The sequence below is a fragment of the Anarrhichthys ocellatus genome, unplaced genomic scaffold, assembly GCF_004355925.1.
Source record: "Anarrhichthys ocellatus isolate YVR2014 unplaced genomic scaffold, GSC_Weel_1.0 scaffold16, whole genome shotgun sequence".
NCBI lineage: Eukaryota > Metazoa > Chordata > Actinopteri > Perciformes > Anarhichadidae > Anarrhichthys > Anarrhichthys ocellatus.
This window is the reverse complement of record NW_022280046.1, coordinates 3,154,401-3,169,334: the sequence shown is the minus strand read 5'-3', so window position 1 is coordinate 3,169,334 and position 14,934 is coordinate 3,154,401. Positions and strand designations below refer to the sequence as shown.

General features: G+C 42.3%; 2 protein-coding genes across 6 annotated transcripts; one reads left to right on the top strand and one right to left on the bottom strand.

The window, feature by feature from the left end:
* Window positions 1–1,345: 1,345 nt before the first annotated feature.
* On the top strand, window positions 1,346–3,386 carry pgam2 (phosphoglycerate mutase 2 (muscle)). Its single transcript, XM_031856063.1, has 3 exons — window positions 1,346–1,842; window positions 2,027–2,207; window positions 2,891–3,386. The coding sequence occupies exons 1-3, from the start codon at window positions 1,426–1,428 to the stop codon at window positions 3,058–3,060; spliced, it is 768 nt and encodes a 255-aa protein (XP_031711923.1). The 5' UTR covers window positions 1,346–1,425; the 3' UTR covers window positions 3,061–3,386.
* A 484-nt stretch (window positions 3,387–3,870) lies between these two features.
* Window positions 3,871–9,175, bottom strand: LOC116388330 (syntaxin-2-like). Of its 5 annotated transcripts, none has more exons than XM_031856061.1 (9): window positions 9,132–9,175; window positions 7,221–7,291; window positions 7,042–7,141; window positions 6,530–6,604; window positions 6,051–6,124; window positions 5,747–5,855; window positions 5,128–5,201; window positions 4,819–4,956; window positions 3,871–4,719 (listed from the first exon to the last, which is right to left on the bottom strand). In XM_031856061.1, exons 2-9 carry the CDS (start codon window positions 7,272–7,274, stop codon window positions 4,561–4,563), a joined length of 783 nt encoding a protein of 260 aa, XP_031711921.1. In that variant the 5' UTR covers window positions 7,275–7,291; window positions 9,132–9,175; the 3' UTR covers window positions 3,871–4,560. The 5 variants fall into 5 exon arrangements, with proteins under 5 accessions (XP_031711921.1, XP_031711919.1, XP_031711917.1 ...); XM_031856059.1 differs by having other exon boundaries at window positions 7,221–7,294; window positions 9,132–9,171; XM_031856057.1 differs by lacking the exon at window positions 9,132–9,175 and adding an exon at window positions 7,670–7,848 and having other exon boundaries at window positions 7,221–7,294.
* Window positions 9,176–14,934: the final 5,759 nt, after the last annotated feature.

Genomic DNA, 14,934 nt, shown 5'->3' with positions numbered 1-14,934 from the left:
ACTCAGAAAAAACTTGAAACATTGAGTATACTTAAAATATGTTGTGGTGATGCTGAGACAGGGGAGCCCTTGCACAGCATATGTACCACTGTATAAGTTGTAGCAGCTGTATATGTACATCTAACAGTGCCTTACTAAAATGTAACTCTTTTGAGAAGAAAAAAAAAGCCAGGCTTCATTGTTGCACCACACAGTGTGACATGTTGCATGTAAAACTGATACGAGAGCAACGCCTAGAGGTCATGGACAGTAAGAACACTTTATAAATCCCTCTGTCTGTTTTAGATTTAAGAGACTTAATGATCATTTGCTAAGATATGCTTCCTCAGGTTGGACCAGGTCGAACCCTTAAAGATCAAGATGTAGTTCAAGTTCTTTGAGGAGCCTTTTCCCTTTTAACTGTCTGTAACATGTTTGAACACTAATTGTTTTGCTGTTTCTTGCATGTTTCGCCTGTTCTTGAATTGTACCTCAATTGTATTAACAATGATTATTATTCATTTAGAGCCACATTGTGGTGGCCAGTAAGTTGTGGGGCATTGGCTGCCACATGTAAAGTAAGACAAAGCACATGAGTGCTGTGACGGTTCCCTGCCATGTTACTTGTTTGTGTGTGTGTGTCCCTTTAATGGCAGGTTCCCGGAGATTACAAACTGGAGACACCTGGGCCCGGTGCTCCAGAATAAAGCTCCGCCTTCCTGGCAACATGCACTCTCCTATCACCCCGTGGAGGAACGAGGACGGCTCGTTCGCAACCACCATTGCCAGTTAGATACCTTGTTAGGTCTAATAAACTCTTTACTTTTGGTCAACTGTCTGCGTCTCCCTGATTAGGTCATGGCTGTCAGAGCCAGGTCGTGACAAGTGCACGCTGTATGCAGCTTCTAATTCAGCTGTGTTTTGGCAACATGTTGCTCATGGATCTCCCCCTACCACAGTGCTGAGCCTGTTATGCCCTGTGAACAAATGTAATATTTACTAAACATATGAAATCTTCAAAGTGCAATGAGCTACAGTTTCTCTTTCAGTTATTAAAACTGTTCATTTCAGAATGAGGTGCCTCTCTGCAGCCAACTCTGATCTTTTACACTTTTGTGCCAAAGATCTGTTTAAAAGTCATGTTGCTATTTTGGCTAAATATCTGAACTCTGGCCTTCCCACCCGCCACATGTCCCACCAGCCCGGCAGAGGTCTCGTTGTATTGGCTGGCCATGTATGTCAGTCAGAGCGTGAAGGCCTCTCACGGGTGGAAAGTGAAGGAGGCCTGTCTGCTATGCACTGCCACCATCCAGGCTGCTATAAAAAGGAGTGTGGTATGCAGGCTTGGGCTCACTGTTGGTCAGACGTTGTGTGTGTGTCCACAAGTTAGAAGGGCTGAGGGAACTGTGTGTGGTTTAAGTCAAACTCAGGAGACACGTTGTAGACATGGCTGCTGCCCACCGTTTGGTTATTGTCCGCCACGGCGAGAGCGCCTGGAACCAAGAGAACCGCTTCTGCGGCTGGTTCGACGCTGACCTCAGTGAGAAGGGGATGGAGGAGGCCAAGCGTGGAGCCCTGGCTATCAAGGATGCGGGCCTCAAGTTTGATGTGTGCTACACCTCCGTGCTGAAACGTGCCGTCAAGACCCTGTGGACCATCATGGAGGGCACAGACCAGATGTGGCTGCCCGTGATTCGTACCTGGCGCCTGAACGAGCGTCACTACGGAGGCCTCACTGGCCTCAACAAGGCCGAGACGGCGGAAAAGCACGGCGAGGAGCAGGTGAAGATCTGGCGCCGCTCCTTTGACACCCCACCTCCGCCCATGGAAAAGGATCACGCTTACAACAAAGTCATCAGTGAGGTGAGACAACTGAAGCTAAGGGTGTGGGCTAATTTGGAGTCAGTAATCTATTTGTAGGATTTTTTTTCTCACTAATCAGAAGAATGTCACAAAGCACCACCATGTTTGTCTTATCAGTAAGTTCTGTAACCTTTGTCAACTGTCGTGGGAGTAAACTACCTTTCACTGCTCTTACTAACTCCAGTCCCGGCGCTACAAGAATCTGAAGCCCGGTGAGCTCCCCACGTGTGAGTCACTGAAGGACACTATCGCCCGCGCCCTGCCTTTCTGGAATGACGTCATCGCGCCAGAAATCAAGTTGGGGAAGAACGTTATTATCGCTGCACACGGCAACAGCCTCCGTGGCATCGTCAAGCACCTGGAGGGTGAGTACTACGGTTTGTAGGAGGACAAGGCTTACAAAAGGTTCTGCAGTGAAAGGTAGAGGTGAATGTTGACATTATAAAATCCAACATCACAAAATGGCAAATTGCAAATTAACCGAATGTTTTGGTTTGAAAATAGCTTTCAGCTTTCATTGCAAAGGCCAAGGCCTAAATGATCACAGACACTTGTCTATGCACACACACACACACACACACACACACACACACACACACACACACACACAGTTGTGGATTACAGAGCATAAAAATAGCATGCAGGGACTCAGCTGAGGGACAGGGCAGAGGGTCATGAGCTTGGTTCCCATTACAGTCATGACCTTTATGTATAAAGGTTGTACTTTTTCAAGGAGTGGCCAGACATGGATAAGGGAGTTATACAGCCAGAGGGCCTAAATGTCAGATAGGAATGGTACTGTAGGTGTCAAGGATGAGAGGGACAAGTATATCACATTTCTTAGATTATAAATTACAGATTGCTGTGATCAAAATTAATTAAAATACAATCAGATGTAAAGAAAACCTGCAGTGCTGATTCCTTTTATTATGCCAGACTAGTGTCCTTCCTGTCTGCGCAGCCTTTTGCTGTATCAATTACATTCCCTCTGTGTTCTGTCTGCTGATCTGCATGTCTACCCGTCTAATCCATCTGCCCGTCTTTCCAGGTATGTCCGACGCGGCCATCATGGAGCTGAACCTGCCAACAGGAATCCCAATTGTGTACGAGCTGGATGCAAACCTGAAGCCTATAAAGCCCATGGCTTTCCTTGGTGATGAGGAAACCGTAAAGAAGGCCATGGAGGCCGTGGCCGCCCAGGGCAAAGCCAAGAAGTGAGCCTGCGCTGGAGGCTCTGTGAGGAGGCAGAAAAAGAGACTGTTCCCCCTTCGTGCTTCAGCCCTTTGCGACCGTGCATTTGTCTATCGTTGTAGTCCATTCCAACTGGGGAAACGTTTGAAGGTTCTTTTAGAGACGGGCCATTTTCAGCACATTAGCCCCGTTTGTTTAAATGACAGACAGAAAGATGACCTGTCAATCAAAGCAGACAGCCCCGGCCCCACATTTTATGCAGCCACACATCACTCGGCCCTTTTAAATTGTGGTCAAGGCCTATGTTAAGACCTCACCACTCTGGCACAAACAATAAAGAAGCCATATTTTTATGGAGGCCTGGGTCTGTTTGATTTCACTCCTAATCTTATCACGGTCTCCCCTTTCTTTCTTTAAATTACATTGTCATCCTTATCTATTATTCCTTTTTCTGTTTCCAATTTGGAAATCAGTGGTTTCAGCAAGGAGCAGAGGTGCTGTGAAACCTTATCCAGGAGGAGGGGAAAAGGAGAGATAGAGAGAGACACACGAGACAAGTCATTGGGTTCATCCTGGCAGCATTCCCATGATGCAGCTTGTCTGAGAGTTTTTGCCTGCCCTCGTCCCCTCCTACAGTCAGATCACACTGAGGCCCACGCAGGCAAATGATAACTGTAAGCAATTATCCATCATACATAAACTGCAGGTGACAAATTACAATATAAAAAAAACACTAAACAAGTGGAGAATCATAAGGAATACATATGCTTCAATAATATATATATGCCATTGAGAACTGAAGCAGCTCTTTTGGCTTGAAACTTGGACAATTCATGTTTTTCTTACCCATCCGTATGGGATAGAGGGACTTTTAGACCTCCGACTATAGTTTGTCTATCCCACATTATGATGGATTCTTGTATGTGTAGTCACAGCATTTCCTTCCCCTCTTTCACATGTTACAATAAAGCACCAGTAGCACATTACGTACTGTAGCATTCACCACATAGGTTTATTTCAGGATTGGCAGGCATAGTCCCACAGCAAGGGATTAGACATTTCTTTCAGAATATTAAACACTACATTGGTAAAACACAGTATCAGACAAAAACACAGAAGTTCAGCAGGACTGCAGAGAGGAGGGAAGTTAAGTGATCTTGGTTCAGAGTTCTATCTGATGTTGTCCTGCCACCTGCTGGCCACTAAGGGCAACACTGGCTAACTGTGAGTGAGTGATTTTTTTAAGGTTTTATGCTGCATTTGTCCTTTTGACAGTCCACAGGTAGCATCAGAAACTGGCTCAGCATGTTGTCGCATCATTATCATAGCAGTGCAAATTTAAATTAACGACGACCTCATTATCCTTCGAGTTGGCAGACAGGCACTGTACCGAAAAATCTGATGAAAAGCATGCTCCATCGAGCGCAGGCTTTGATGTAGATCAGGATGTTTGGTGCAGTCAATGTTCAGACAGGTTCGGGAGCTCAGTCGTGGTTTGAATCGGAGGCGTTTTGATCAGTAGCAGTTTTAGGTTTTCCTCTTGAAAGACTTGAAGAAGCTCGGGAGAGATGCTAACTTGTACGGGTTTTTCTTATATGCGACTGCATCGTAGGTTTGTGCTTTGGACACATCTACATACTCTGCTGCACTCGTCACGTTCTTTTCTATATTGTTGATCAAGTCTCCCTGATGGAAGAAAAGCACAATCAACACCAGTCAGGTTGTGACATTGGTACATTCCTTTATATTAGTCATGAATGTTTCAACACAAGGCAGCCATCTTACCTGAATCTCCAACAGCATGGCGGTGTCGGCAAATATCTCGTGCAGCTCTTTGATGCTGGACTCGAGGCAGATGATGTCCTGATGACGAGACTCGATCTCACTCAGAGCCTGGCTGGAAATCAGAGCGTCAGAGTTGATCTGTAACAGGAAAAGTACACCTGTTGTTTATATAATAATCATCCGAGTAGCTTCACATTACATTCTAACTGCATATCGAAGTGATCCACAGCAAAAATAAAGCTACGGTAGATATTAGTAACTATTGCGTTGCCATTTTTGTCGGCCAGAATCGAAGGAAATTCCACTAACATCAGATATGAAGATGGTAAGATGGTCACGGTGCAGCATCTCCTCCAACTCTTCATCCGTTGTCACTTTATCCACTGAAATAGTGACAAAGCTGATGAGTCCAGGTTAGCTTAACATGCTGTTGTATCATCATAATAATAATTCTAAAACAAAAGTGCATGCTTAAATCTTAAATGAATCACAATCACTCTACACTTTTTAGTGTTGTGAGCTAACAAGAAGTGTATTTTTAGGTGTTCACCACAGGATGGCGCTATTACACCTCTACTCTTCTCTACTGCGACACCACCTTCTCCTAACTCAAATAAGTCTACTGTAGATGTAAACCGCAACCTGTGTGTAAACTGAAGAGAAAAATGTAGTTTGAAAGATAATTAAAATTGAATGCTGAGCTTCTTACTTATAGTAATGATTTAATTGGGAAGAAGAAATAACATTACCGTCCTACATCATAACATCTCTGACTATCTGAGGAGCTATTAGTATAAAAACCCTCACATCAACTGCACTGGCATGATCCTGGTGTATGAAACGAAGACCATTTACACACTGAGCAGAGCGGGGGGGGGGGGGGCGCATGGGCTCATGTTCTAGTGTCATTTGTTTTTTGGCAGCTCACCAATCTCCAGCTGTCTCTGGATCTGTGCTTTGCATTTCTCTCTGAAGGAGATCTGTGCCTTATGGTAGCCCCTCATGGCTTCAGCAAAGCACCGAGTCAGGTGGGAGTGCTGGTGAAAGGCAGTCCAGAGAAAAATTAAAAAAAAAAAAAAAAAAAGGGATTATTGATTCATGAAAATGAAAGACCATTATCACAGGTGTGATTTTTTTTGACAGGTGCCTAAAGATCGAGGCTTCTTTGTAATGAATGAGCTGGCCGTCTTTATGCACCTGGCTTGTTACAGGAGATAAAAGTGATGCCAGACCTGGTTCTTCTGAATACGCTGAATTGCTGAGGCTCTTTCACCGTTCTCCTCCACCGGAAAGTTCTGCTGCATTGCTGAAAGTACGCAGATCAAATACGCAAACAAGCACAGTACCGATTTAAAGGTGAAATTCAAACTCTGCCCCACTGTTCCACCACTCTGCGCATGCAATCGTAGAAAACATGTTGGTTAACTCACAGATTAGAGTTGACTATAGCAGCCTTCCTTTTCTAACCATTTGCAAGTCAAATGCCATGTTGTGAACAATGCAGTTCCAGAATTTGAGGAAGAGTGATGTGCTACAGCTACACAGCTCTTCCTCATTGTATCAAACACCAACGACAGCCTACACAACCACGCATCCATAATAACTTTGCTCTAGTTGCGTTACGCGTTACTACAGCATGAGACAAACTAATATCTACTGTACAAAAGCACATTTTGCAAAGACAAAAAAATAAAAATACAGCACCCCTTACATATTAACTTGGCTCGGACCAAGTTGGCGTTCTTCTTGGTCTCATGGTTGAGCAGCTCCAGGTTGTCTTGTTTTCCTAAGAACAGAATACGTTCACTTCATTAAAGGCATCATTTTAAGGTGGCTCATTTTAATGCAGCAGCTTTGGTGATCCCTTAACTTTAAGACGTACATTGTCAAAGAGCATTACCATTCAAGAATGGTTGGGTTTTGTATGCAATCATTAATTATTAACATGCAATGGTGACTAGAGCACCTGCAGCCACATGTTGGATATGTTTTTACTTTCAGTCATTCGGTCTGGCCTGTTGTTAATGTAACATTATTATCATGGTGTAGCTATATATATATCTATGTCTTGACCAAAACATGATACATTTATCTTTTTCTACACCATTTGTGTGTGTGTGTGTGTGTGTGTGTTGCTCTGTTTGTCTGTTTAGTGCTGTGCGCCCTGGAGGAAGGGTAGATCTCCGAGAGCGCATCAGCGCCATGACGGTGCTCTCTACTTACTCTTGTCTTGGCTTGCAGTGCAAACAATAGCTCCGTGTCGTCCCTCCACCTCTTCTGCTTGGCAGGAGATTTTTTCAATGAGGCTCGTCACCTCCCCCACCTACAAATATACACATACAACACATTAAGCTACTGGATATGACGAGACAGCCAACAGACAAAACATGTGTGAAGTTTACCGTTTTGAAAAAGTCCTCCATGTTGATTGTGCTCTCTGCTGTAGCATCTGCCATATATCATCCTACTGCTGCTGCTGTTCAAAGAGAGGGAATTAATGAAGCTCACGTTACTTTAAAAAACGAACAAAGAAACCGCCACCTGTTGCTCCCGATAACGTTGGATAGATAGCAGTTTGGACGCTGCAGGCACCTTCTACATTTATATGGAGTAATTAAATAAGAATCTGCTTTAACGCTGCTTTCATAAACAACACAGGTTGGATGTATTGGCCATTTTTTTCCGCGCAAACGAAGTCTTTATTAAACTCCCCAAAAACTGTTGTTAGATACTTTGCGGTAAATACTCAAAGCTGCCCGTCATTAATGTAGCGACAAAGAGCAAGACATTCTCGACATTTGTTCTACTTTCGGTAACATTATTCACGATAAGGCGGAGGCTCGACCTCTACCTGCAGTGTGTCCTCCTGAGCTGCTGAGCGCACCTGTGAAATAATGAAAGAGCGCGAGCACGCAGGCGCGTTACCGTCAAAGCCAGCAAACAAAGAACCTCTCCACCATCGTGTGCACGAAGACACTACAACAACTGAGACCTCTCTTCGTTGGATTAGATATTAAGCGGGGGAGGCGTTGCTGTGTTTGAAAGACATTGCACATGTAAATGTGGGTCGAGCGTGTAATGAGAATAGTGTAGCTCACCAGAGGGCGACGGTACGCCTACCTCAGTGGCGGACTCAGGCTGCCTGAGGGCCAGGGGCGAAAAATATAAAGGGCATCAGCCGCATGTGGTGGGACACTGGCATGCATGGAGTTTTTTTTAGCATGTACAATCCACTGCATCATACTTTCTCCATTTAAGGTCTCCCATTAGTGCACTGCATGACGTTTTATCCATTTAAAGGCTCCCATTAGTACACTGCTTAACTTTTTCTCCATTTAAGGGCTCCCATTAGTGCACTGCATAACGTTTTTCAATTTAAGGGTTCCCATTAGTGAACCGCATCACGATTTCTCCATTTAGGCTCCCGTTAGTGCACTGCATTACATTTTCACCCCTGGAACGGTACTCTAGAAGGGACTTTATCATGCTTTATCCACCGTAGTGGCATCAAATATGGTACTTGGTCTGCTCATGGTTTCCATCAAATTGTAATGCAACAACAATACCCCATATGTTTTCAGGGTACTACTGTTACGCATGCCGGCTTACGATCATGGCGAGGAAGAATGCAACGGGTGTTCGTATGAGCTTTTTCTTCATACGAAAAGACAAAATGCAGTGTCCGTGGGTTCATTTATCAATATAACACCAGCTTTGGGATGAGCATTACTGGGTGACTTTAAAAACATCTGCCTAACAGATGTAATGTGTCTTCCAGCCTTCAACTCTGGGCTGGATGTCCCTGACAAAGAAATATATAATTAAACTAAATGGAAATCTCAAAGGGTTGTGTGCTATTTTTTTGACAACTTTACTCAACACATTGTATTACGTTTATGCCCTCAGTGTCTTAGTCTATAAACAACAATGGCCTCTCCCTTAAGTAGGCTACATGACAGCATGCACCGGTGCCAAACCAAGATGCAGGATCTCTGCCAGCCCTATAGGCCTATTTCTACTGTTTACATAATGGTAAGCCTCTAAGTCAATGGTCCTTACAAACCTGCTGTTGCACAGTTTGCACAGGTGCAGCTTAATTGCACCATGGATGTCTGCGTCTTCTGACAAATGATGTGGGCTATATTGTAATGTATGGGAGGTAGTGCTTGTTATAGCTGAATAATGAAGGGAAGGGGAAGCATATGGAGAGGCTGACACACACTGCATTCTCATGCGGATCCCAACTTCAGTCAAGAGATTGGTTGCTTTTTCCAGGTCCAATTCAAAATCTTTACAGTTCACTAAAAGCTCACCTGCATTTAGAAAGAAATCCATCACGACTGTAAAAATGAAAGCAAGGAGCTTTGTTGACTATATGCTTACTTACTAATACTAACACCAACACTTCTACATCGGGCAGACCCTTTATCACTGCAAGGTGGACACAGCTGTGGCCAATGGAATTAATTAGATTCTGGTGTGCAAATTAGCAAGCATTGGTAATAATAATTGACTATTGTAAATGCTTTATCTATAAATCAATGGCTGTCCAAATCAAATATCATAGCCTTTAATAAAGGTTAATACATTATATATAAATAACAAGACAAACTACAAGATATTTAAATCTGATGATCACAATTTAGTTTTGAAATGCTCAGCTATGAATGGGTCTATTTCTATGATCAAATGGTTTAAAACCGGCACTGTGAACCGCCCGAGTCTTCCTCTGTCTCCTCGCAGAGGTGAAAATGTGCACGGAGACGTAAAAGGATCACAGCATCTGCCACATCAGATGAAGATTCTGCAGAGAAATGAATAACCGATGCGTCAGAGAACCACAGTCTGGCCTTTTCACATGAGTGGCACGCACAGCGAAGGAGCTTTCGACTCCAAACCAAAGTGCTAGTTTTCATAAATAATGCACTGAGTGCTTGCGGGTACTAAACAGCTTCTTGGTTTCTTGGTGTGCGGTACAATACTATCTTCCATCATTTTACCAGGGGCCATGAGCAAAGTGGGCCTTGGCTATAGACACATTTTACAGACAAACATGATGGGTTTTTGTGAAGTTTCTTTTTGAAAACAAAAGCCACAATCTTGTTTTTAACTCAGTGAATGCTATACTGTGCAAATGTTGAAAGATGTGTCTCCTGAAGGCCTGATGGTTACAGTTATCAAGGTGTGGCAATGTGTTTGCTCACAAACTGACATTAGATAATCTGGCTTTAAAACACCTGTCCACAGCCAGTCCTTTAGTCCTAAACATACCTGGAAACAAACGTTTGTTATATTATTATATTAGTTTGATGGAATCATGTTTTTGAAAGCATTTAAAATATTACAATTTTAGGATGTAGAACCCAATTTTGTATTTCAACACAAATCAGGCCCTAGCTAAATGCATCTACTAGAAAAGATATGGAAATTCTGAACTTTCATTTTCATATACAGTGAGGGGGAGGTCAGAGTGCAGCAGAATTCTGTCTTTTGGACACTTTAGAAGGGGCTTGAACTGAACACAGGAATTCATCAAACAACCTTGCACTTTTATAAATGTATTATTTATTAAGGACAGACCCGGAAACATGTATTTTTGGACACGGTATAACCACCCTGCATCTCTTAGATTTAATTTGACATGAAGTAAATCTTAATCTAATTTCATTGTTTGTTGCATGTCTTCCTTCTCACCACTAGATGTAGCTTCAAGATTATAGTCTGGAGACAGAGAGCACCTTTTCTCTTTTCTCTCTGGATTTAAAGTAATAATGTGATAATCGATACCTGAATCAGCACCTCATCTTAATTCAATTTAGTTGGAGTTAGGTTTTCTGAGAGATCCACATTTAATGACAAATAACTAACATTTACTTGGCAACAGACATATGTTGTGCAATTTCAACAGGCAGAGGAAGTATATCTTACAGCAGCCACTGGCTGAAAATCAGGGGGTGGTTTACTCCATGAGTCAGCAATGGAAATCATATAGATTTTTTTGTGATGCGGATGCTGTATAACAACACATATTACAAGGTTCTTTTACTCTTTATAAAAGTTTTAAGAGGAACATTTGCTAAATAGGGGAGGCTCAAAAGTGAGTTTTACATGGTTGGCCACTATACATACCATACAGTCCCTTGACAGGCTACACCTGCACTGCTCCACATAGCTAATTCTGCTGTTTTTGGCTAGAGTCCTCCAGGCAACAATGAGCTGGTAATTACTAATTAACAGTCTGTCCAGTCCAAAAAACAGATGTACCAGCCAGGTCTCACTGCCAGCATTCTTGTTCCAGCCTCTACTTCCAAGACAATATGCCTCTGCTGGATAACAGGGGCGGAGCTTAAGATGTTGTAAGATGCGATTGTAATGCAAGGCTTGAAGGGACTCCCTTTGCAGAGACAATCACTATAGTGTTACTCTGAATTAGCTCAGTCAGCAGACTGGTTGTCTACCATCTGGGAAAGCAGAGACTGAGAAAAGGCGGATGAAGTTCTCAACAAGATGGATGAAGCTAAAATAAAAAGCGTACTTACTCCCAGGGAAAATAATTAACTAATCCAAGGCCTCTGCATCTCCCCCAATTTGATGAAATAAGTGATTTAGATTGTTAACATAAAAGAGGTCACAACAAAACACCATGATTTTGCATAATGTAAAATAATTGATATTATAAATGGTAATTTGCATGCACAAAAAAAACATCTGTTATTGTCAAGTACTTTGTAGAGTATAGTGATGAAGGGCACAAGCACAATAAATAGCATTTGTAAACAATAGCATTTGTAAACATTGCAACATATTATAACACACTATTATGTAGTTATATATAAGCACATATTTAGTGCTTATCAATGCATTTCTCAATCACTAAAACTCCTGTAATAGTCTACTAATAAGCCTTTATAACTGATTCATTTTACAAATAATTAATAAATGCTTTTTAAGATTTGTTTATGTGTAATTATATATAAAATATAATCACAACTGTCTTATAAAACACATTAAAGGGATATGTTGGGTGTTATGAAGTGGGACTGTGTGAAGTACTATTACCTACAGTAAACGGTGGTCAGCACGCCCCCAGTATGTAGAAACAGACTGAAGTACCAGCACAGACGCTATGCGATGCACTGCTGTAGGGTAGCAGCAAAACATATTTTAGCCATCTCGAAGAAAGGCTTACCTAAAAATGAATCAATATCTATTTAAATGTAGGCCTAAGCTATTTCATTTATTTTCTGACAGGGAACTGTAAGTGAAACTTATCTATAGGCTTCTAAATCCTACGGGCTCTGCCCTCTACTGGACTTTATGGGTAATACTTTCCTCCAATCACAAGCGTGCATGTTTGTCAATCATTATGCCTACCCGGAAACGTACATACCCCACAGTGTATACGGCAGCACACATCACTTTTCGCCATCCTTCATTGAACCTGATTTGCCCACTGACTGCTCGGCGCAGACCATGCAGAGAGCGGTGTCTAGCGGCCACCAGCCTGCCCGGCCTGCCAAGCTCTGCCCAAAATTTCGACACCGTCAAGGTCCACGCCCAAGCTACCAATGCTCCACCGCAAACCCTCCAACGAGAATATCTCATTGGTGTGAGGGTCTTCTTTTATCTCCACGACCTCGTTGCCATGGCCAAGTCCAGAGAATAGGCCAAGTTCCACATGGCCCAATTGAATTTTACACCTAAGCAAGTTGGGGGTTCGCGATCAACTGGAGGAAGAGAAGCCCCATGCCACACCAACCGGTGGTCCGGGGTTATGCTCGACGCATACAGGATGCAGGAAACTCTGGCAGATCAAAGGCAGTCGGCCCTGTAGCACGCAGTTGATAAACTACGGTGGACTGCAACGGTGTGGGGTCAAACAAACACAGAACTTCAACTAGGACACTGGTGTTATTGTGAGGTTATGTTTGTGATGTTTTTATGTACTTAGTTTACATAGTTATTTTATGTCCATGATGTTGTTCCTAAACCTAAGTGGTTTGGTTTTCTTAATTAAAACCATGGTGGCGACACGTAATTTTAACACATTGAATGGACACTTGAATTAAAAATTGTATAAGCACATTCTAGTTTGTTACAAGATACTATTTACCATGTAATCAGTGTTTATATGCGTTTCTGCAAGAGAGAGTTTAAAATGCAATGTTATCAATAAATAATACAAATAAAAACATCCAGCAGTAGCCCCGGAGGAAATTGAACCTGTGAACCTGACAACTTTGATGCCATGATCTACTGGTGGAACAGGCCCACACTCTTTCTTGTTAACAGTTTTCAATGTAAATCAATAATGCATGCTTGCTGGCAGCCTCAGCAGTGCTTAGCAGTGATTTCGTGGACTGGTACACCCAGGAGTAGGCAGGCAGCTGGGGAGCAGTTTTGCTATATCGCTGATGATGAGTCCCTGGTGAAGCAGCTGGAGGGTGAGAGTCCAGCTGTGACATGATTCAGGCCACCTCTCTGTGTAATCTTTCCAAAGCATAGATGACTAGCAATAAAATACATGCATAAGGTGGGTTATCATCTGACATTAAAATATTGTAAGTGCAAAACTGTAGTATTTATGGGATAATAAAAGTGGAAGTCCTATAGTTCTCCACAGCGCTATACCAGGTCTGGCTCCACACATTACCATTCTGTAATATGGGGATCGAATAGCACAACCTACACCAAGACTTTACTGTAATTAGGTCCATAAAATAAATGTCATAAATCAGGGATGTCCAGAGTAATCCAGAGTGCTTGTGATAAGGTGACGTAATACCCGTGTTTATGTTTTATCCACCAAATCTGCCTCAGTTATTGACTTTCTATATTTCCCCAAAAGACCTCCAGCATTTTACAGCAAACTTGCCCAGACCAAGGAGCGACAGTTTCCAGTCGAGATAAAACATGTCATGCTCCTCAACATGACCTTTTACTGCTGCAATGCATTATGGATGCAGAATTGGATATACAGGTATCTGTTTCCTTTGTGATGGATTTCTCTCAGTGTGATCCTTAAATGTCAGAGAAGAAATAAGAAAGGCAATTAACAAGGCTTTTACTGTTACTTCTTCTCAACAGGAAAATAAGACGCAAGACAAAGTGCAGGAAAATAAGGGAATTATTTCTGTCAATTTTGCCAAAGAATTAATTAATAAATGTAGTATTCTTAACAAAATATAACTTAAAAAAAGATACAGTTAATTAACATGCTATTCCCTCCTGTTTCATTATCTCCGTCAAGTGTGTGAGTGTGTGTGCATCTCTCTGTCTGTCTGTCTGTCCACAGCTAATCTTGCATACTGCTGGACCCATCACCCTTATAATTTTTGTTCTTATTTATGACTGTGTGCTCAAGGACCTCTCGTGGTTGTGATGAATCACGTTTTTTGGGCATCCGCACAAAGCTAACGCAGACTGCTGCATAGATCAAAATGAGAATGTATTTGTTGCATGATACTTGGAGGTAAAAAACAGAAGTCCAATTGTATAGAAGTCTATCAGAAATGAATGGCTACCGTGTGATAGATTTGTTGCTATGTTGTGTTTTCATCTCAGAACTTTTACCATTTCTTCATGTATTTTCAGTTCTTGAAGTTAATTGTAACATTTTGGTTGCCTAAAAATGTCTTATTTGGCGTTCTATTATACTAAGCTCCACCCTCTTGTCTCACTTCTGGTTCCAAAAAAACAAGATGGTGACAGAACTCAAGGCTGTAGTCCACAAGTCAACAGTCTACCAGCAGTATCCACTTAACTGAACCAATAGAGGACCTTTTTGCTTTCACATGCTCAGTTACCATCGTTGGGCACGCTACTTTACAAGTGTATTCAATAACTCATATTATTAGATCACTATTTACACAACAGCAAAATTATGTTAAGAGTTATTTTACTTAATTACACAGTACAGCTCTGTCAAAGGTGCATTCAAAAAACCCACACATCATATCATCAATATTTAGCCCATTTAGAAATATTAAACACTGCAGGTTTAACAAGCAGCTTGTCTAAACTTTGGCGGGAATTTACTGACCACCAACGGCTCAAGGTTAGCCATGGTGACTGCACACAGCTCTCCGGAAGGTGCATCCTCAGAGTGAAGCTGCG